Below are 22,913 nucleotides of genomic sequence, written 5' to 3' on the forward strand. Positions count from 1 at the left end.
AAACGCTGACGTCAGCAAAAAACATGCGATTTAGTTTCTTCTGTCTCATACTACAAGTTTATCAGAGGTGTCATTTAAGGACTTTTAGACAGCGGTCACTTTATGTTTCCTTATGCCTGCAAGCACCCATACCAGATAATGGTTTTTGATACCTATAACGATTCTCACATAAAAGGTCCCAGGCTATGGGGTATGATGGCTGCTTCGCTGTTGAAAAACGCTGTTGAGAAACCCAAAACATGTCAATAGAAATCGTCAGTAAAAGAAAAATTTGAACACATAAAAACATAAATTATTTCTTAACATAAAAGAAAGTTTAATATTTCACAAAACCTTAATTTTTTTATTTATAAGAAAATAAATAGTATATATTAAAAATTAAAACTTTCTTTATATCGCATGTTCGCAAAACGTAAACACTTTGGAAATGTCGAGTAAAAGCTTGGTAACAAAAATAGTTATATCCAGTAAAATAAACGACAAATATTTATTACATTTTTAATATGAACATCTAGTTGAAACAAAATTTAAAAATCAAACTGTGACACCTTTCAAATAAAAAGTCCACGTTAAATTACCACTAACTCCAGCGCTGCGCGCACATTTCACAACTAAACGGCCCGTACGCACCGCTTTCGAATCTCCTTGGTTACCATCAAACGACACGACGATATTGTGCGTCTTCTTGGCGCGAATCGTTTCGGCTGATTTTACGGTGAACGATGGGTTATCCACAAGAAAAGAGAATGTGGTGTTCTGACTAAAAATATTTTTGAACGGTATCTGACTGCTCCCACCCGCTTTGATTGTGTAAGGTCCTTGTGGTTTGGGTGGGAGACAGTGGCCATGCAAGGGAAAGACGTACTCTCCTCCAATATGTGACGTCACAGTGAGAGTTCCATGACAATCTCCTAGAACTGAGGGTTCAAACGTGACATCTACATTCACTTCACTACCACCACTGGCAGCAGACGCAGCGTTTACAGATTTCTCCACTGTAAACTCTATTGAATCGATCTATAAAAAATCAAAAAATTGAGCTTTAAGTTATGTTTTTATAGTTCTCTTGCAAGAGATTTTTCTCATCAGCAGGTGGTAACGCTTCTGACAGCGTCAGTTAGAAGTTCCTATTGAAGTATCTACTACAAAGAAATAGAATTTGTTTTGACAGTCGTCGAAGAAAATCTGACTTATGGAAAAGTAACATTCAAATTCAGGGCAAAAAATTAATTCCGGTTTAAAAAAACTGCTTTTACTTTTTATTAATTTATATAACCTATGAAAATAGGGAAGAAAATTTAAAATTACTATCTACAAATAACTCACAAATTGTTTACAAACACAGAGGTGAAAAAAAAAATAAACCCAAAGTCAACAAAAAGTGGCAATTAGCACTAAGAAAAATTGTATTAAAAGTCCGTTTCTCACAAAAAGTTGGCTAAAAAACTCTGTAAAAAAATAATCACCGGGAAACTTCTTTCAGAAACGTTTTGTTTCCGATAATTTACGCTTGTTATAAAAACATCGAGAAACCCGACCCGCCCTTACCTTGCACGTGTATTCTACACGCGTGCGCGCATAACTCGTAAATCTGCACGATTGAACTTGACTTGTTCCAAGTGTGGTTACAAAATGCACCGGTCTTTCTGACGCCGCCGGAGTGGCGGTTAAGTTCAAATCGTAGATATAAGCACCAAGTTCAAGGCTTTGCAAAACTAACCGACCGCTTACTGCTCCAGCTTTAAGTGGAAGATATTCAAACGTACATGATCCCTGTAAAATGTAAAGACAATAAATCAAACAATCACAAACATATATATACACATATAAAAGAAGCTATTTCTCACATCAGACTGCGGAGGCACAATGAATTGGGGTGGAAGATTAACATCTTGCAAGTTGCAGTTAGTCTGGAAATTCACCATATTCACCAGAGGATTATGAACTGTCACAACATGCGACACACTTTGACGTGCCGGCGTCGTCATTTCTATGCTGCCTATAGTTGTAGCACTACCGACTTTGAAGGTGACGTAATAGAATTGATACTCGCCGCTTTGTTCGTTCTTAAAAGTCACCTGAAAAGATTGAACAGTTAGATGTGATTCTTTTCATTATATCAAGCAAAGTTTATTAAGTCAAAGATATGATAACCTGTGCTCAGACTTTTTTTCTAAGTTTCCTCAATTTTCCTAGGAAACACAAAAACTAAACACTTTTCTACGCTTCCCAGATTTTTACTTATTTATGCAAGCTGTAATACTCCATGGACGCTATTTACAAACACAGAAAAAAAAAGTTAAGCTTGCGCGCACATTTAATTTTTGCGTATTTAGCTGCGCGAAAATTTGAAGTGTACGGAGTATTTCTTTCAGAAGATGCGTGAAAATTAGATTGCGTGGGAGTGAAAAACCGAATAACGGGATTTAGAATTACATACTACTAAAGGTAATTGATAATCACAATACTATTAGCGTTGATTGGCGCAAGATTGGTAAAGGGAATAGTTGAAATTTGAAATCTTAGTTCTACCACCGCATTTTCTTTTATTATAAAAAAGAAAAAAAAATCACTCACGTAAGTTTTTTCTCACAAAATTTGCAAAAAAATATGATCTCTCGAAAAAGTTTAGACTTTAATTTCGCGTTTAATTTCCGATTTTTGCATGTTAATCTTTAACTTAAAATGGCGTCTTCATACCTTACTACTAAATGTTCCCTCTCGGTGAGCATAAAAGTTCAGTTTGTACTCTTTCTTCGACAAGCCAGGTACATCAATATAATCAAACCCTTTAAACGTGGTCGCAGGGTCGGGTTTGTCAGGTTTGACTAACTCCATCATCACACGAAATCTAGAGAATATATCATAGAATGTAAGAGTTGTTAGCTGAAACGTTGTTTAAAACTTTCTGTTTTGTGTTTTTTTTACAAATAACTCCTCATTTTTCTGACATTTTTCTTACTTTTCCAGCTAAAATCGAATCCTTGCCAATATTTCGAAAAATGAAAATAGTTCTGGTTCGCCTTAAACGTAAAATTTCTAACAACTCCCGACAATTCTTGACAAAGTAGACATCTTGTTAAAAAACACTTTGTAAATTGCATAGCCTAGTAAGTTGTATCGACACCCAACAGGTGATAATTTAACGAAATTTTAGAAAAAACAACAACTAAAACACTGGAGCAAAAGCTAACAGAACTATCTAAAGGCACGTATAGAACAACTTGAATACAGACGGGTAATTTTCTGATACATCTCTGTTTTTCAGGTTGGCCGTGAATTCTAGAAATGTTGGAAGTACATCCCTGTTTTCCAGGTTGACCGTGAATTCTAGAAATGTTGGAAGTACATCCCTGTTTTCCAGGTTGGCCGTGAATTCTAGAAATGTTGGGAGTACATCCCTGTTTTCCAGGTTGGCCGTGAAATGTTACAAGTACACTTCCGGTTGGAGATTCAAAACAAGATATTGAGTTAAAGAAGATCTGTTTTAGATCAAATACCTAATAATAAACCATTAGGAACATGACAAATACCTTTGAGGCTTGCGTAACCAGTTCGAAACATTCAACATTTCTGTGTACGCCATTTTACATGGAACATCTCGTTGAATATTTCCAACAGGTTTAGGAGGATCTGAATTTCCAATAAGATTATACAACAAACCTGAGCCATCAGGAAGAGCAAAGAAGACAGAACCCTGTAAAGAGCAAAAAAGCATCATACATCTCGTATCCTGCAAGGAAAAACAGAAAAGAAAATCGTTCAACCCTCTACGTCAACTGGATTCATTTTTATAAATCATTTATTAAGATTGAATTACTACATACCTGGCATTTAGCTTGGCTTTTTTGGGGGAAATTAATTTCGCGAATCAGCCAATAAAAATATTTGGGAGAATTTATTTTCGTGAATCAAACAAAAAAATAGACAAAGATGGTAACAGAAACTCCTACATTGTGTTTCTTTTGATCTTGCGTCATCGCTAGTGGGCGATATACAATTTCGTAATTTTTGCTTTGTTGTGGGTCGACTATAAACGTTTCAACTGCTGACCAATATTCACCATCAATGATAGGCTTCAAAGTCCACATTTGATTAGTTTTGTTATGAAGCACTATGACCTTTGTGTCACGATTTCGCACATGCGTATTAAAATGGACGACCTAAAGAATAGCAAAAATAACAACATGACTTCCGCCTTGCGAAACATAAAGTGTAAATCGTTAAAACCAAATATTTTTGTTTTAATTTAAGAAAATCTTTATTTAATGTAGCACAACACGCCAGTACCTCTTTCATGGGCATCTGGGGTACACAACATCCTGTGACCACCAAATTCAGTGAATTTCCTCTCTCTAGTAAGCATCGAACATTCTAAATAAATTGTAATCATCAAGTTGACAAGGTAGTTCAGTTAAAAATTATCTAGCACTTTTTGACTCAGCAAAACTAATCATAAAAACGTCAGGAATGTTATTTTGTTACTAGAAGTATGTTCCAAGAGTTATGTTATCAACTTGAAAAGACAATTAAATATGTGGATTACTCACATCACATCTAATGTCTTGACATACATCTCGTGGTGTGAAAACAATTTCAAATGGAACTTCCATCCCAGGTGAGATGTAACCCTTTTCAGGTGAGATTTTAAAAGACGCTTCAATTTGCTCAACATTCCATGAAAAAGAACTTCCTATATCTCCCGTGTTCATCATCATTAGCTTTCGAGAGCTAGAACTTCCCAATGTGACGGAACCGAAAGGGATTGCTTCGCTGTCAAGTTTAATCTCCTGAGCTTGGCACGCACCAACGATTGTGAAGAGAGGTTGCGATACGCCTGCACACTCAAGTATAACCTAAATTGAGAGAAAACATGAAGTTATTATTTAATTTTGTAATTTCAAAAACTTGCATGTCGACCCCTTAGGGATTATTCAATAATTACATAACATCCAAATTCGCCATTTTTTACCACCCCTTCCCTCCACCCCTTGTAACGCATCGTAACAAACTCAGTACCACCCAACCATCCGCCCCTCGTTACGTAATATTTCGAATTTCAAGGCCTCATATTAATTTCCTATAGTACCAATAACCTTCATGTAACAGAAAATCAGGCAAACTAGTGCTTTAATATGAGAAAAAAGTATAACAGAGACATTTATTTCCGTAAGCTTAGAGGTAAGAAATAAATTCAAGATGTAGATCACAAACTAAAATAACTAAAAATATCAGTAATACATAAAAAATTTCTGTTACATAACTTTTCGTAACAAAAATGACCATACCCCCACCCCTCAGGAGTTACGAACTTATTGAATAGTCTCTTTGGCTTTAGATATCGAACACCACCACATCATAAATAACTGATGTCTACCCTCTCGGCTGGGTGTTTACATATCAACGCCCCTTATAGCCGGGCTGAAAATCATAGGATCATTATAAGGTACGGCTCTTTTCCTTAGCAGATTATCATACCTCTTCTGAAAACTTCGCGACACGTGACTTCGGATGAAAATGAACGACCACGTCACATTTAGCTTTTGGATTTAGACTAATCAACGAAATCGGTGTGATTGCTAGCACGTTTGGATTCTGCAACGCGGTGACAAACGGTGTAACTGTAGCAGTAAAACTGATCGCTGCAAGACTGTTGTTTACAATACGTACAGTCTTTTGAACTTTCTCATTGACTTGTACTATACCAAGGTTAACCTTTCGATCTGCCGGGTCAACCACATCGACCTATAATGACAAGTTGAGATGATTTCACTATGATTAACTTTGTAATTAATACTCGCAACTTAGTCTGATATTGAAGAACGGCTACCCAGTTCGACTCACGTGATGTGACATAATTAGAAGAGAATATGTGATAATTATTCTGATTACCTTCTAGAAAAAATACCTCTACTTCTGCGGTATTAGACTTTTGTCCAAAATTAATCCCAAAATTCAACGTTTCACACTTATTTTTGTGAAAATTAATCTTCGTATTCTCCAGCAGGTAAGCCTGCTAGCTAGTAATAATGAGAACGATGCTTGCACATACCTTCATATCTGCTCCTTCTCCTCTGATGTCAACATACATCATTGATAAGCCGTTTACTTCGAATCCGATTCTTTCAGTGTACACCTTTGATTCGCGCGGATAAAACCGAATCTCGATTTCTTTCGATTCACCAGGTAAAATAATGCTGGGCGTGGCGTGAACTTCCAGGTGTGATGTGTTGACGAAATGACATTCCAGACTAATTTACAGAACGAGAAGAGAAATAGACATTATGGAATGTCAACAAAAATGATTTACAAGCAGGTGCTAAAGCAACTTATAAGTAACAAAATAAAAATATATATATCGTGTATTAATTCCCTGTTCACACTTACCTAATTTCTTTAGCACCAGTGTTCGTAATGACTAAGTTTTTATTCTGAACAGCTAAACCTGGCCTGTATATAAAACATGCTCCAAAATCATGCGAGAAGAAAGAAAATTGAAGTGTTGGTGAGCGCCCACTACCTGTGACTGATATATCGAACGTAGGGCCATTTCCAATCTAGGACAAAGAATATTTTCATTGTTACAGGTTATGCTACCAATTCTTCTGATAACAAAATTGTTTTTTCATCTAACCTTTAACGCCAGCTGACAGTTCTTCAAAGTAAATTTACATGGTGGGCAGAAGGCTAACTGACATCTACGCTTGCTGCATGTCGCTACTGTTCCGCTTTCAGGTATGATAGTCACCGGAAGGTTATCAATTGACCACGCCTCCTTGTTGTGACGCGGTTTTGATGGATTTGTTATTATCCAATTAAAATCAAGATTGAATTGGCCATCGTTTTCAATGTATAGCTGACGCACAGCTTTCTCGTTTAATTCAACCTAAAAATTTGACGAGATTTCTATCAGCTTTGTGCATGGTTGAATAAAGAAATTCTTTATTTCAAGACAAACCGGGGGTATTAAAAACATGGGGATGGGGGTGGGAGTTCATTTTACTTAAAGTCTCAGTGGGGTTCAACCGCACCATTTCTAAAACCCCCCTTTACTATAACTTACTTCTCCAAAGTTTATAAGATTAGTTCCTTTCTGTAGAAGGTTCACTTCATTTCCAGTAGAATCCTCGCAAGATAACTTTACATTTACACAAAAACCTTCCGCTTTCACGTTTAGTGTTAAGGGTGTAGTCTTCTTCTTAACACGACAGAGAAGATTGAAATTCACTTCGGCTTCTGTGGTTGGTTGGTATACAATATAGATTGGAATCCTGTCATATAAATAGTATTACATATTTGATTCATAATTTGCGAACACTCAAACAATACTTCGGCAGGGTGCTCTGCATGTTATAATTCTCTTCGGAAATTTCACAAACTTAATTCACGGGGAATAATGTTACTTTTGAAAGCAATAGCAGAACCAAGATTAATATCACTGTAGAGTGAGCACTACTTCTTCCACTAACAGACAAATGTGAGAGCCAGAACACACCTTCCAAAGCCACGCCCAGAACTAGCACGTAAATGAAGTGTTTTAAACGGAAAATGTTTCATAAATATTAGATTTTACGAGTTTAGGACATTTGGGACTAATTTATTAGCTACTAACACAAATTAATGAAGCATCCTACAAAAACAGTCATTCTGCTTAAAAGAAGGAATCTAATTGTTGAAATCCATATTTCACGACTAATGAAAAAGAGTAGTATTACTTACTTGCTTCTCGGTGCAACAACGCCTTTCATTGGATCCACTTGCAAACTTGCCACGTGACCAGCAGCATGACGCGATGACTCAGCAATATTAAATGAAAATGGTTTTTCTTCATCGTTCATCAAGTAAACTATCTGTTGTGCTGTATGACCTAAAGGAGAAAAATTGATGTATTGTGACTATTCTAAATTTGCCTATCTCTTTAATAATAGCCGTATTCCGTCTGTCTGTTTGTGCGCGAGAAAAACGTTGCGTTACAGAAACACGAAATGCGATATATAATATTACGCGTATTCTTTCTGTCTGTTTAACGGGCCGGGGGTTTGTATCAAAAATAAGGTGTGATTACAGGAGGATTTTTTAAAACAGACAGACAGACAGACAGACAGACAGACAGACAGACAGACAGACAGACAGACAGACAGACAGACAGACAGACAGACAGACAGACAGACAGACAGACAATTTTCTTACCTACAAGCAGTTGTTTAAAATTGATATGAGATCTATCAAAAGACACAGCAGGTTCATCACCAAAAGCCACCAGTAAAAACGGGATTGATATATTCTGTTCTGTAATGGAAAACCTCCAGAAAGCTTCAGTCAATTCAAGACTTTCAAATTTATACTCAAATTTCATATCGAACTTCTTTCCAGGCGTGATTACACCTTTTGGTGTATGACAAGTAAAATTAGAATTCACTCCATCCAATGTACCGTCATAGCTTTCTTGGTTCCAGAGGAATGAGTACGAGGTGTTCGTTGGATTAAAAACAGAGAAAGTTCTAAAGTTGAGTTAGAAATATTACAGCGGTGGAAATATTGGTCAGGGAAAAGCGAGAAAAATGTTTTCCCCAATTTCTAGAAACAAATGAGTTACGTTCTAAGTAAAAAGCAACCAAACAATTTTTTTTAAAAAAAATTTTACAGGGTAACATAGCTGACATTTTCTTACAAATTCTCACTTTTTAAAAAAATTCTTTATATGTTTGCTAGGGTTAGTTAATAGTTAATTAGAAAATGTTTTCTTGGATTTACGGCAATAACAAACTAAATTTGATAAATTTTCTCCACACGTTACTTTATATACAACACCTGATTCATTGTCTTGGTTTCCGTTTCTGAATATTTTGTTGCCTTTTATAACAGTTTTTAGCGCTTTGTTTTTTGTATTTGTTAATTTTTGTTAAAGATTTATCAAATTTAGTTTGTTATGTATTGCCTTAAACCCAAGAAAAAATTTTTTAAATAAATTCTTATTGTTCAGTGAAAAAAGTTGTTTTATATCTTCACTGTAGTATGAACACATTGTTTCCTTATTTTTATTCGTTATTATTTTTACCAGGATTTAGCCTCATTACCACAGGCTATGCAAACAACACAGATTCTTCATATCAAAAGAGTAGATTTAAAGTTCTCATGTATAGGATATTTTAAACAATTCAGTAATATGTAGTACTACTCAGTGATGCAAAAATCCTAGCCGTACCTTTGAACGTTTGTGTTAGTTCCACATGCTAAGAACTCTAACACCTTAGTATTAGGATCCAGTGTTGAACCAGCTGCTGCACCATTTGGTCCACGAAGTTCAGGATTACGACGATCTGTGATATAGTCTGATTCGTTCAACTCAAAATGACACCACGGTAAAATGCTCTTACCATGCAGCGCAATTGTAGGCTTGTCTTGAGTTGATTCCAAGTTAGCAATACTAACAGAGAGACATCATAAGAAGGTTTAGTCGCTATAGAAGGCAACAATTTCAATAAACCTTGAAAATTTAAGGGGCGCAGTATTGCAAACATATTAATCATCTCATGCAAATCGTCCATGCAATATATAAAAACTAAATATTTTAACACCCAATCCTCCATCCTAGCCTATTTGTTATTGGGAATTATTCCACCATTTCACAGCAACTTCTCTGAACATGGCATAAACATGTGAAGACCCAAACAAAATCATATTACAAAAACTATTTAAGGAGAATGGTCAACCATGTGATAATAAAACAGCTGTAAAACAGCTGATTTCTGACTAACATTGTTCTCTATTTAGTAAACGCGTGTGGGTATGGTAGCAGTAGTAGATAGCCTACTGATTTACTCTTAGAAATTCAAACAAATGGTTGCTTTAAACATTCACCCAGCATTCATATCTATGGTGCACTGTGTGAGCTGTGTAAATGACGATCCCCAATGTAATGACGATGTCATTACATTGGGGTTGATCAACAAAAGATTTTGTCCACAGACATATTTCAAACTTTAAATACAAAAGTTAAATTTGAAAATCATTTACCTCGCAGAAAGAATAGCATCAAAATCAATGATTTCCAATGGTGAGAATCTAACTGTGAAAGTAACCTCCTTTCCAGGTACAACTGTACCATATCGAGGCTCGATATTAAATGGCATACAGTCAGTACCCTGCGCAAGACCATCACCTTCCGTTTCATAAACCAACGTCATTACACTAGCTGGTCGACCTTCAGCTGTGTAACCAATCCGACTGGTTGTGCGCTCCTCCACGGTGGCTTCATTGTCAGCAGGTGACTTATAGCCTTCTGTTAAAACACGTGGTGTCTTGGGAGTTTCTGGTGTTTTTGTTTTTACACCACTATTTCTTGATTGAGTATTGGAATACTTCGCTCCTTTTCTTGACCCCCTACTGGGTTTTCTTTGTTGTACAGTAACTTCATCTTGTTCTGGGGATGGAGGGTGGTACTTACCAGCTTCGATGTCCCAAACGTACTTCAAACTTACTTCACCTTCGTTTTTTAACTTGAAACTAAATAGAAGAAATGTGACAAAATTATAACAAAAAGATCGAAGGTATCGAAGATAATTGAAAAAGAATCTTAATATTCTTTTTAGTTTATTTTTCTATCCTTAAAGAGAAGTTAACAGACGAAAAAATAAAGATACCTATACACTCTTGTCTGAAATATGTACGTTTCTTTAAAGTATATTCGATCAGTTTGACACGTATATTTTGCGTAATTACAATTCGCAGAACAGATCAAATCCAGGTTGACATCTGAGTCAGGTATCACTCTATGTGTAGGTTCTTCTTCGACTTCTATGATCTTTTTCTTTGGTAGAATACGTGTTGTTGGAAAAGGCTGTTCGCTCTGTTGAGACGTGCTGATAGCTGACTCATCGTCCACCCAACGAATAACACGCTTTGTGTTGTTCCAATCCTATCATGAAGTTTGTAACCACGGGTTAACATTAAAAAACAAATCAACAAAGACAATAGCTAAACATCATGTGTAGTACATACATAACAATAAAGGAGTCATCGAAACAGTATCTAGCTTTCTAAAGGAGGACAGGTGGAATATAATAGTTTTTTTACACAAGCAATAAATCTCTATCAGTATAATCAGTTTACTTCTCACACACTTCTAAGAGAGAACATAACTACCTTCTTTAAATCATTTGTCAGTTCAATTCGCGAGATCTTAACTGGAACATTAACAGCCTCTAACCGACATGGTTCTGCTGACAGAAAAGTAGCTGTTACATCTTTGGCACAATTTGCTTGCAGGTGTCCACATGAAGGTTGAAATGTTAAACACGACACGTCAGAAAATTTGTAACGTACGACGTCGGTACTTAAATGATTTGTTAGAGTAAAATGAAGCGGTACTGGCTTATTCACTGCGCAGTCACCAAATTTGATTTGATTGTCGCTTGGAACTAAATAAACGAGGTTAGTTAGTTGCCATATATACCTTGAATTAATACAGACGGACAGGCGGTGGTCGGGCGGGCGGTCGGACAGACAAACAGACAGAAAAAAACCATACCTATCATAGTTTCTTCATCAAATATCTCATCTACGACAAGTTCATCTTGTTCAACAAGCACTTGAATGTTATCAATAGTTACTTCTTCTTCGTAACCCTCACCGAAAAGTTGTATCGTGGTATCTTCAAAGGGGTTGTTCACTACTGACAAACGAATGTCTGCTACCATTTTCGCGACCACGTGTGGCGAAAACTGTACAGAGAGTTGAATGATTTCACCAACTTCTGCATGAAACATAGTGGAAACAGGTTTGGTCGAAGTGGCATGCAGATAGATGGGACTATCTTCAACATCCTCCTCGCTCAGAACGTCCTATTAAAACAATATGATTTAAGACTGAACAGAGAAGATTACTACCTTTGCAGGTAACCGTTTCATGGTCTTACATCTAAAACAAAATCAATTAAAGCAATGCTTGATTGTTTAAAAAAACATAAAACAGTGACCTCACGAGATTAAAACTCTTTTATTTTGAGGAAAAGAAATTAAAAACATCAATTTCAGGACGCTTACCTCCACACATGTTTGCATAACCACAAAACTTTGATGAGGGTCAGTTAACTTGATTTCAACATCGCAAGAAAGTGTACCTTCATTTTTGAGCTCGACTGACATGACTTGTGAACGACCTAACAACAACCTGAGCGATAAAAACAAATATTGTAATTCAATAAACAGCATGTAAATCATAGTGCACATTTTTAGTCTATTGACCTTCGCTAGAAAAACGCAATATGTCATATGTCATACAAAAATGTTAAGCTCAATCCGTTGATGCTAACGAAACATAAGCTTAGTCAGTATTGTTAAATACAAGCCTGGTTTGAACACCCTGTTTTGATGAAAGATCAGTCCTTAATACATGATGGCGAGACGACTGTTTTTTTTATTATTCGAATACTAGTAAAAAGTAGAGCATACTTTGAGAAGACGATGGCAGGAACACCTTTCATGTTTGTTGTGATCGGTTTCAATACTGAAATACGTGGTAAGTTTCCATCACCTTGTACTTCAAAAGTTAAACTTCGACCTTTTGAAACAGAAGCTGATAAACCTTCAACTATAGTTTCGAATATACAGGAATATGACTAAATGAAAAATGACAGAAGTTGATATCATGGCCAGAGATTTTATGGTTAATACTGATATCAATGAAGTTGTGGTCCTGAGACAGACCACATTTAATGCAATATTGAGTATCAACCTTGTCCGCGTGCTCAAACATAATACAGCAAGTGATAGGTCCACAGTAAACTTCAGCACAAATTGTATATCACATTTTAAACCGTAACCAAAAAAAAAACAATAAAAAAAACAGAATATAAATAATTTTCGTTTCACATTTTACTAAGATATCCCAGTAACGAAGAATAAAGCAAAAAAATAGTAAACTGACCTGCATTGAGGAAGGTTGAAAAGTCAGCGTGGCAAACACACTACTGTGAGCTTGCACAGATGCTCGAGATGGTTGAACGTCAAATATATCCGAAATGCGATTGACTAGCTTGTTTGAAATAGGTTTGGCATTTATCACAACATCGCATGGTACCTATGAGAAAAATCACACAGCTTGATTGCATTCGTTTTCTCAAGTACATAAACTCAAACGTGGCAACAGTAAAACCTGTACATAGCACTACTAGGTACAAGAGGCTGCAATATGGAAGTATATGGAGTCTGGCTGTCTTCAGATTGTACAGATATTTTCAGCAAAAACCCGTCCATTATGTAACCTGGCCCACTTTGTGCAGGCTTTACAAGTACAACACACAGATAAAAGGGTAGGCAAAAGTACACAAGATTAAGAACTAGGCTAAACCACATACCTTATTCGGATTAGTTATTTTAAAACGTGCTTTTGCTTTATGACCAACAATAACATTGTAAAAAATAAATTTGTTTTCATCCTCGCCAAACACACCCGTGCCAGGCTCAAGTTCATTCGAGTGATATCGGAACACATTTAAGTTTTTCACGATGCGATGTTCTTCAAAGATTGTTGATAATCCACCTGGAAGACCTATAATTTTCGGCAAGCAAGTCTCAGCAAACAGGCGATATTCAATTCCGTTAGGATGGTCATCGGGTGGTCTTTCTGATATGTCGATTGTAACTTCCTGTTGGGAAGAAAAAAAAGTTTTAAATTTAACAGTAAAGATACTACAAGTAATCTTGTGCATAAACTTTCCAAGTGCTCCAAAGATGATGTATCTAGTGAGAATTAAGATCACGACTCGGTAATCTCTCGTTACTGTATTCAAAGTTCAAAAATATTTCCATTTATGTAGTATAAACCATGACGTTGAGAAACAAAAAGTTACAAAAGAGAAAAGATTATCGAAGATCATCAAAAAAGATATCTGGTTCCTTAAATCTTAAAAATCTCTTTGCAAGTATCACTTTCAGCTAATTCTTTTATAAATTTCACAAGATTTAAATTTTGTTCAATAACACAGTACCTCTTCGCCCACCATTGCAATTTCTGAAGCCATATCAACTGTAATTGTGGTAGAACTGCCAGGTAATACAACACCATTAGCGGGAAATATGGTGAACATACCAAGAGTCAGTCTGATGTTATTGTGTACAGCACCAGCGCCAGTACCAGTGCTAAGACCTAAACTGTCACCACTATAAAAACAATAGTAACGAATCTGATGTGAAGACAGCAAAGAAGTCAAAAAGTGTTAAGAAATATTTTTTTTTTGAAAATCAAAGACGTTTGTTCAGACTTCTTTCGTTTTCGCTTTCAACTATTTATTTACACTCAATGTTTTTACTAACATTTACAATTTTAATACAATAACACTTTATTAGTTTTGAGAACTTGTCTCCTTTAGTATTTTGTGTTTCGGTGTCTTGTGGCAAATCGCTTCTGACCTTCTCAGTCAGTACGTTCTCACTAAACTTTTTATGTATTTCTCCTTTGCTTTTACCTATTATTTTACAACCAGTGTTTTTACTGGTTTATATATAGACAATTTTATACCGTGATATATATTTTTTCAAGGTTGATAACAGATTTGTATATATTTCTGAAATGGCGATCCTTGTAAAATATTCGTAAAATAAATAAAAAATAAATAAACTTCTCACATTTGAGATGTTAGATGCCATGGTAAGAATTTTGAAAAAAGAGGATATAACATATGTACTTAAGATTGAGGCACGCCTATTCACAAGGTGAGATCATACTTCATTAACGTGAAATTTAACGGATCAAAAGTTATATACTTGACCCTTTTTTCGTACCTCCTTTAATATTTTACAAAAAGGTAAAAAAAACATATTCATTACATGGATTGATATACTGGTTTTATAACTTCTATTTTGTGTTTACCTTTTACAAAAGACAAAAAAGAACAGAATAATGTGAACTTACCCTTTTAGAGAGTCTTTCCTCGATCGTTGCGGTTGAATTTGCTGAGAACGGCCAGAATATATGGATCCCTGTCTGGACTGAGTCCTCGTCAGTGGATTTAATATAGGCTTTCCTTTTCCAGCTTGAGGCAGAGCGAGACTAACTTTCGAGATGGAATATCTGAAGTCGAAATCACTTTTGTTCTCGATAACAAATGTTCGAGTCTTCTTCGTGTTCACTAGCACAGCACCGAAGTTAATGTCATGTATAGGATAGATCGAGTATTTGCTGTACACAGATTTCGCACTGAGCTTAACAGGTATGCTGGCTATTATTTCGCCGTTCTCACCCATGTTTGGCTCGATTATCTGCATTATAAAGAAAACAAATCATGTAAGAATACAGCATAACAAATTTGAGGAGAATTTCAACATTTTTTAAGATGATGAAGGTGTTTTCATAAAAAAATGAAGACATTTGATGTGTTTTCAAAGAAATTGATAATATTTGAGAGTGCAATGAGTGAAAAAAATTAGTGCTGCATGCATGTAGCATTAATATACATTTTGAAAATAAAAACCATATAGATTAAAGGAGAACGTTGGTAAAAATCCACGTTTAGAGGAAATTTAAGAAGTTTTGAGGAGAAGTTTGGAACTAGAGAAGTACTGGAGTTTTAGGCAACCACGTGTCCATAAATTTCTCAAGCAGTAAGTTTTTATCTTTGACCAGGTTTCCTCATTACTATAAGTTAATAATACTACATGCTACTAAAATTTATTTTAAATTAGTAAGGATTATCAAGGGTGCTGGTATAAAAAAAGATTACTGTTCAACTTTTTTTACAGAAGATATGATGTATTAATTTAGCTTCTGGCACCAGAGTAACTGCTGGGTAAGAACAATCTTTTTAATCATTTAATTTTCCTTTTTTAACAAACATATACAGGGTTCACACTCTTTTTTCCAAAACTAAATCTGAGAACATTTGAGGACTTTTGAGGAGAATTTGCGATTTTTAAGCTTTTGTTAAGAAAATTGAGGAGTTTTGAGGAGAAAAACTCGCACTTGTAAAAATGAAGGAACACACAGACAGGCATCTCAATATTTTCTTACAAAAGATAACTAAAACACTTTGCTTCAAATACAAACACAACAAAATGTTTGCAGGCCACAGCAACCACAAATTGTGGTGATTCAAAATAAAATAAATTTTTCAAGGAGATTTGAGAAAACCTAAATTTCAAAAAAATTGAGGATATTTGATGAGAATTGAAGAGACTTTTTAAATTTGAGGAGATTTGAGGAGATACGAGGATGTATGTGAACCCTGATATACTTAAATATAGTTGTTTAATGCTGTTGTTGTTTAGCAGTTGAACAATTGAAATGATAAAAGTCTCTATTTACTCACTTGACATTTCAATACGGGGACATCTTTCACATGGAACTCTTGTTTTGATTTAAACGTCACTTGTACTTGTGTTGGCCGATCATTTGGTATCAACGAGCCTTTGTTTGGAACAATTGAAAACAATTCATGAAGGTTAACAGCAGTGCTTTCGATTGGTTCAAACATGAAAGAATATGCTATTTCGTAGCGTCCTTTATTTTTGACAGTACATGTTTGTTTGGCTTCTTCTCCAACTCTTAATGTTCCAAAATCTAATCCTCCATCAGCACCTGCAAAAAAGCGAGAAAGCATATAACTTGTTTAATATTCATACAAGGGTCTATAATATCAATACACAGGGTCACTATTCCTTTTATAGAGTGAAATTTAAGGTTTGATAACTTTTGCTGAGAAAAAACAAAAGTGTCTTCATAAAAGCAATTGAAGAGATCTGAGAAGATTTTAAAGGTGATGCCATGAGTGAAGGATCAATTATCGCTGTACAAATGTAGCATTTCTTGCATTTTAAAATTAAAAACATGCGTCAAATTGTAAAACAAAAATTAAGGAGATTGAGGAAAGTTGTTGAAAAAATAGTACTGTAGCTTTATTTGTATATTATTTTAGTTAAAAGAAGTTTTTAAGTTTATTTTTTTTAACAATGAATAATAGTGGCAGGTAATCTCTAAGGATCTTTTGCAGGATCTCTGAGTACTATCTTATCCGTCCGTCCGTCCGTCCGTCCGTCCATTTATTTTATTTATTTATTTATTTATTTATTTATTTATTTATTTATTTATTTATTTATTTATTTATTTATTTATTTATTTATTTATTTATTTATTTATTTATTTATTTATTTTCTACAACAGGTGTTTGGAATTTTGACTTTTTTGATACATTGAATTTGACTTGGCTAGCCCATAAAAATGTTCCACTACATATTATGTCTGTTATATAGAGGGTTGTATTAGAAACAGCAAAATACTACACAGCTTCCGAACAACCTGACACAATAGGTCCTACCTTTTGGGAAACTCATATCTAAAGCTACATCGTAAGCTTCTGCTTGAACAGAAATATTTTCTGCATGTGTTAACCCCATTACATTGCCAGCATCAGAAACCTTGAAAGAGTATATGAAGATAATATGATGCAAATATTAGTTAAACTTACACCAAAACAATCTAACTACAACAAATCTTTTTTAAAAGGGGGTTCTATTTTAACAAAGAAATGTTTTGGACATTTTACTAATTGAAACAATAGCCACCAGATATTTCTTTGCATCTTGACAATTTAGATATGAATGTTGGATTAATACCACAACATCGATAATAGAACAAACAGAAAGCTATCTATAGACACCTCACCTCGAGACGAACCACCTTCTTAACGTTGTTAGGTTTCATCGCACGAAAATGCATCTGCAAACCAAACTCATTCATTGGTTCAATTACACCATGATCTACTGGTAGTGAGAAATCATCACCAAGGTTTTCCATGCCATTTAGTTTCCAAGCTACTGGAAGAAGAGTGCTGTTGCGAAGATAAATAATGCGAGTTTCTTTCCTGTTAAAATAAAAACACAAATTTTTCTTTTGAAGGAATTTAAGTTCTTAAAAGATCAAGTCTACAAAAGTCATTCCAAGATATCTCGTCATTCCTAAAAAACTGCAAAAAAACCTGTTTCAACGCTTCGATAAATTTGCAGAAAGCTCACCTGTGTAATAACACTCGATCAAATTGAACGATTCTACGATCCAGCTCTAGTTCAGGACGAACACCGTGAGTGGAAACTTTAAACAATACAGGTTCTGGATTTTCTTTAATGCAGCATACTATAGTATCTTCATACAGACCAGGTGTTTTAGGATATGCCCATATTGTTAGCACCTAAAAATACATAAATGAGCTAGTAAAAAATTATTCATATATTTTTAACCAGAGTTCTAAGTTTATAAAGCTAACTGCTTCAGTCAAGATCGACGTGTTTATAAAAACATAATAACCTTATAGAAGCATTTCATCGGAGATTTAACTCAACTTTGTTGGATGGATCACATATTTACTACTTTTTAACAAAGCAATCCCTAAAGAAAAACTTGCTAACTTCCTTATTTTACTAACCTGATTCTCTCCTGGTTTTAAAAATGCTGTAGAAGGCTCCAACAAAAACGTGGTGGCGTTTGCATCATTTAAATAAGCAAATGTGATCTCCGCATCCATAGGTGAGGTATTTGAGATGCATATCCTTTCCATGTTCTCTGGGTAACGGCCCTCACGGTATCTTTCTCTGTTCTTACCAGCAAGCAGAGGACCAAATGTAAAGGTTTCACTGCTCAAAATATACTTCTTATGAACAATCTCATCTGGTCTTTGAAATTTCTTTCGATGAGGAAACACAATTCGAGGTTCCCTACTAATATTCGGAAAGGCGCATATTCCACGACAAAATAATTGATATTTTCGTTTGGTCCCAACTATTTCAAAATTCAAGGTTTGGTCAAACTGTCCGAGATCTTTGGAAACGAATGCAACACGAAGATCAACACTGTCACCGGGATTCACAGTCCAACGATGTTTAATCAGCTCTGTTGAGGATCTGCTTGTATCTATTTTGTCACTTGAATTTCTAAAAACCATTAAAAATCATTAGATATCCACTGAATGCATTTGATTTCACTAAGTGTTCCTTGTGGCACTTACATAAATCATTTTATTTGTTAAATTTGTACAGAGTAATCATCTCATTGAGTTTAGTAGATTCTTGAATTCTATACAGACCGCTAACAGAGTTATCAAAATTAGCCTAGGTAAGCTGTAATTGGTAAAGCAAATGCCAGGATGACACATTCCAAATTATAACATAAGTTCACAAATTGTTTTGTGAAGTCTACCAACACAATCATCTAAAAACATTTAACTAAATTAGTACAAAAAAGATCGGCACCTATCAGGACTGGCCGGTGGTGATTCCATTTTAGATGCAGCCAGTGAGCTTTGTCGACCTTTTTTTGTGATTGCTGATGGTGTTCTTTCAATTCGTGATTTGTGTTTCTTAGAATCCTAGGAGTTAAGGTAAATGCAAATAAGACTAACTGCAAGAATAAATAGCCAGCATTAGTTTTAATAACTTACTTTTTTTTCAACAGGCTTCTCTTTTATTAAATCAGATTTTGATTGGTTTTCATCAAATGCATTCGGATCGTTTTCATTTGCTGGTATGAATGTAAAATGTTGCCCAATCTCATTGATGACGGGTGGATCACGTACAATTGGAAATGGAACAACAGAAAACACTGCCTCTGGAGGGATAGGAGGACCAGATGGTCCTGCACCAACACCATCCATAACCTGAAAGGGTAAAGAACTCATAAGAAAATGATAACGACAATGATAACGGAGTTGATTAAGAGGATGATGTTGATGATGATGACATATAAATACATGACACAACACGTGTTGCTCGGTCACTCACCTGTTCAATTGAAGGCAAGAGGCCAACCTCCAAAACTTCAGTCAATAAACTGGCTTGGGGTAGCTTCGTATTTAGGATAATGTTAGGAATACCTATCCCATCTCGTACTACTTTTTCGTTGTCATCTGGGACAGATGAATTGTCAACACTTGAGGCTGATGGTGCTGGTGATTCTGAAATCTAAAAAAGGTTTGCATAAAAAGATATTTTATAGACAAGGAAGGAGTTGTTCATATTAAAAAAAAAGGAAAAAAAAATGTAAAAAAAAGTAATGGTATCATAAATAAATGGAGTTATAAATTGTTATAAAAACAGGCACGTCGGAACTTGCTTTCAACGTTTTTATCAACAATGTAAGAAAAACACTTCTGTCACCAAAAGACGAAAAAATAGGTCATACCTCTTTTAATCTATCCCTATCTTGTTTTTTTCGTTCTGATTTTTTACTAGCAGGTACCGGTGGGATGGCAGGTGTTTCAAGTTCTATTTCACCTTTGTCCGATTCAGAAATTGCAACAGTTCCTGTTGTACGATCCCATGTATCAAGGATCGCCAGAACATCATTTAAATGTTGCTCATATGGTTTAAATCTATAAAGATACCAGAATTTATTGCAACAACAATATATATATAAGGTTAAAGATAGTAAACAATATAATAAGTTGACGGTTGTAGGCCTATTTTTTTTTACTGATTCCAGCTTTTTCAATTTGTTCGAGGAATGTCCAGAAGTTTCTACAGACCTTTATGGATACAAACAAATATAACCAAACCAAAAATATTCGCAGTTTTTACTAATCGTTTTTGTCCAATTTATGTTTGTCATTTTGTTTATTTAAACAGAATTTTCTTGTTGTCACAGGCAGCACATTTATATCTTAACTGTGCATTCTTTATTTACAAGCGTTTCAATTTTAAGTAATAATCACTGATTAAGATGTACCTTGCATGGAGTATTCTTTCTTCCTCTGTTTCATACAATTCTTGCTGTTCTTCGATTGGTGTGATTTGTTTTTCTCTATGCATAGCTGATTTTTGACGTGTTTTGCTCATGCGTTTTCTTTTCAGAAAAATTGAAACAATTCAGTGTTTAGTGTTATTAGAATTTGTAAAATGTGCAGCATGTAAAATCTAAATCTAATCTAATTCTTACTTGTCAGTGTCTTCAACACTAGCTGATCTCTCCGATAAAAGACTTGTGTCAGGTCGAGCAGTCGCTTCTGTGGTCAACTTATTTGTAGTGCTTTCTCGAGCAATTAATTTTTCGCTACTTTTTTTCTCTTTTATCTTACTGCCTCCAACTGGTGCTGTTTTTCTGCCTTTCTTGGTACCCCTATGAAAACACAAAAGTTTTATAACCACAAGAACCTCACTAAAAAAGTCAAAAATTGGATTTAACTAGCTTACCATGCTTTAAAAAACGGTCTATTCTATAAGATCTTTCATCCAAATTAAATGCCCCCCCCCCCCCTTCTCCACCCTTTCATTGATCTTTTCCAGTAAACAGCCCAAAAACATAATTCAAATTTGACAATGCGAACAACAAATGTTAACGCAAATGTTTAATAAAGAACTTCAGAAAAGTCCATTCACAAATATCCACAGAAGATGTGGTCCAGTTATATAAAAGTTATAGGAAAGATGATGAAGCATTTTATATAACTTCATCATATAACCGGCAATGATGATTTTGATGATGATTAAGGTATATTAAACACCACCCACTTTAAAACACTCCCTCAAATAGGCAAGAGCCCTAAAAATAAAAAAACTTAATAAAAGTCCTGTTATTTTAAGCATCTTTATAATTCATTTTGCGACCTATACTGTTCTATTTCTCACACGTTTTAATTTAATATGACATCTCTGCATGAAAATGAAAACAGCACGTTAAAGTGCATACTTCTCATCCTCCAGTCGTTTCCCATCTTGCATTTCTTTCTCTCTCCTTTCTTGTTCTTGTTGCTCTTTTAATTCTTTTCTCTTCTGAAGTTTTTCTCTTTTAGTTAACAACCTTTTCTCATCAATCAACTTTCGTTCAGTTTCAGGTAGAGCATCATACTCATCTTCACTCATCTCTTCCAAGCGTGTTAACTCTGCCTCCTCAGCTATTTGTTTTTGAAGCTCTAAAATAGTAATGAAAGGTTTACACTGTTTTATTGTTGTTTCATTGTCATACAATGAAAGACGATGAAACAAGAAAAAAATGATATTTTCATTGTTATAATTAATTACGAGTGCATACACTGTAAAACTCCAACAATAGTGTATTTAAGGATTGCATAAAGCATAAAACTAGAAGCTGTGCGCTTTTTACTAGATGCATTCTGCTTCTATAAATGTATCTAGCACTGTTTCAACATTAGAATAAAACAAAGAATAAAAAATAAAATGTATACCTTCTTCTTTGCATTTTGTAGTATTATGCTCCTTCAATGTTTCATAGCCAAATTTCAGAGTAATGGCATATATATACTTTCTGTTATTAATGGCTCGCAAAAGAATGGTCAAAGCTGTTGGTAAAGAGGTCGTAAACATTGTCTCTAATCCATCAAAAACAAGACCGTGATGACAATCAGAAACCTGAAAAAATCCAAGCATTTCAAAAACAATAAACATAATTTTCAACTTAACCATCAGTATTATATGAAACCTTGATTGCTGTTGTATATGTCATATCAACAAAAACAAGATACCTGCATTCTATCTGCAAGCAATTCGACTAACAAATCATCGGGTAACACACAACTGTAATATTCCTCCTCCTCACTTGATTCAACTGTAACCGAAACATCCAACTTTTTTGATAAAAATGCCACAGCTGGTGGAGGTTGTGGTGATACTGCTGGAGGGTGTGAATTTAATTTGTTATTTTTGGTGGGTGGTAACATAGAAGATTTTCTTCCTTGTCCAGCATATTTCACCATACCAGCCATACCTCCAGTTGAAAGTCCATTCAAATCTGCATCTAATTTTGCATCATTGTTCAGATGTGATCGAAGTTCTTCATTTGCTTTAGATAGACGTGCTGCAGCTGCACAAAGTTCTCCAACACGTATAGCTACAACATGAAATGAACTTAAAAAAGGTTATGGGTAACATACAAACCTGATTTCATCTACAACATCAAAATTCAAGCCAAATTAA

General features: G+C 35.0%; 1 protein-coding gene across 1 annotated transcript in view; it reads right to left on the minus strand.

Moving 5' to 3' along the window:
* Nucleotides 1–446: 446 nt before the first annotated feature.
* The window catches only part of LOC130614608 (hydrocephalus-inducing protein-like), a 53,799-nt gene continuing 31,332 nt past the window's right edge, over nucleotides 447–22,913 (minus strand). Inside the window, exons 41-80 of the mRNA XM_057436044.1 lie at nucleotides 22,463–22,827; nucleotides 22,166–22,349; nucleotides 21,670–21,892; nucleotides 20,920–21,099; nucleotides 20,710–20,826; nucleotides 20,167–20,356; nucleotides 19,767–19,946; nucleotides 19,427–19,642; nucleotides 19,239–19,354; nucleotides 18,416–18,920; nucleotides 18,009–18,181; nucleotides 17,659–17,857; nucleotides 17,312–17,411; nucleotides 16,307–16,575; nucleotides 14,914–15,260; nucleotides 13,991–14,162; nucleotides 13,358–13,648; nucleotides 12,928–13,080; nucleotides 12,453–12,619; nucleotides 12,045–12,171; nucleotides 11,531–11,843; nucleotides 11,146–11,420; nucleotides 10,644–10,918; nucleotides 10,018–10,506; nucleotides 9,206–9,427; nucleotides 8,191–8,501; nucleotides 7,720–7,867; nucleotides 7,064–7,271; nucleotides 6,635–6,886; nucleotides 6,388–6,557; nucleotides 6,053–6,251; nucleotides 5,479–5,745; nucleotides 4,551–4,856; nucleotides 4,291–4,374; nucleotides 3,954–4,163; nucleotides 3,534–3,697; nucleotides 2,701–2,851; nucleotides 1,848–2,078; nucleotides 1,549–1,773; nucleotides 447–1,017 (exon numbers count right to left, since the gene is read on the minus strand). Of these exons, the coding sequence (XP_057292027.1) occupies nucleotides 535–1,017; nucleotides 1,549–1,773; nucleotides 1,848–2,078; nucleotides 2,701–2,851; nucleotides 3,534–3,697; nucleotides 3,954–4,163; nucleotides 4,291–4,374; nucleotides 4,551–4,856; nucleotides 5,479–5,745; nucleotides 6,053–6,251; nucleotides 6,388–6,557; nucleotides 6,635–6,886; nucleotides 7,064–7,271; nucleotides 7,720–7,867; nucleotides 8,191–8,501; nucleotides 9,206–9,427; nucleotides 10,018–10,506; nucleotides 10,644–10,918; nucleotides 11,146–11,420; nucleotides 11,531–11,843; nucleotides 12,045–12,171; nucleotides 12,453–12,619; nucleotides 12,928–13,080; nucleotides 13,358–13,648; nucleotides 13,991–14,162; nucleotides 14,914–15,260; nucleotides 16,307–16,575; nucleotides 17,312–17,411; nucleotides 17,659–17,857; nucleotides 18,009–18,181; nucleotides 18,416–18,920; nucleotides 19,239–19,354; nucleotides 19,427–19,642; nucleotides 19,767–19,946; nucleotides 20,167–20,356; nucleotides 20,710–20,826; nucleotides 20,920–21,099; nucleotides 21,670–21,892; nucleotides 22,166–22,349; nucleotides 22,463–22,827 (9,257 nt within the window). The 3' untranslated portion in view covers nucleotides 447–534. The remainder of the gene's footprint in view (nucleotides 1,018–1,548; nucleotides 1,774–1,847; nucleotides 2,079–2,700; nucleotides 2,852–3,533; nucleotides 3,698–3,953; nucleotides 4,164–4,290; nucleotides 4,375–4,550; nucleotides 4,857–5,478; nucleotides 5,746–6,052; nucleotides 6,252–6,387; nucleotides 6,558–6,634; nucleotides 6,887–7,063; nucleotides 7,272–7,719; nucleotides 7,868–8,190; nucleotides 8,502–9,205; nucleotides 9,428–10,017; nucleotides 10,507–10,643; nucleotides 10,919–11,145; nucleotides 11,421–11,530; nucleotides 11,844–12,044; nucleotides 12,172–12,452; nucleotides 12,620–12,927; nucleotides 13,081–13,357; nucleotides 13,649–13,990; nucleotides 14,163–14,913; nucleotides 15,261–16,306; nucleotides 16,576–17,311; nucleotides 17,412–17,658; nucleotides 17,858–18,008; nucleotides 18,182–18,415; nucleotides 18,921–19,238; nucleotides 19,355–19,426; nucleotides 19,643–19,766; nucleotides 19,947–20,166; nucleotides 20,357–20,709; nucleotides 20,827–20,919; nucleotides 21,100–21,669; nucleotides 21,893–22,165; nucleotides 22,350–22,462; nucleotides 22,828–22,913) is intronic.

Source organism: Hydractinia symbiolongicarpus, chromosome 11, assembly GCF_029227915.1.
Source record: "Hydractinia symbiolongicarpus strain clone_291-10 chromosome 11, HSymV2.1, whole genome shotgun sequence".
Taxonomy (NCBI): domain Eukaryota; kingdom Metazoa; phylum Cnidaria; class Hydrozoa; order Anthoathecata; family Hydractiniidae; genus Hydractinia; species Hydractinia symbiolongicarpus.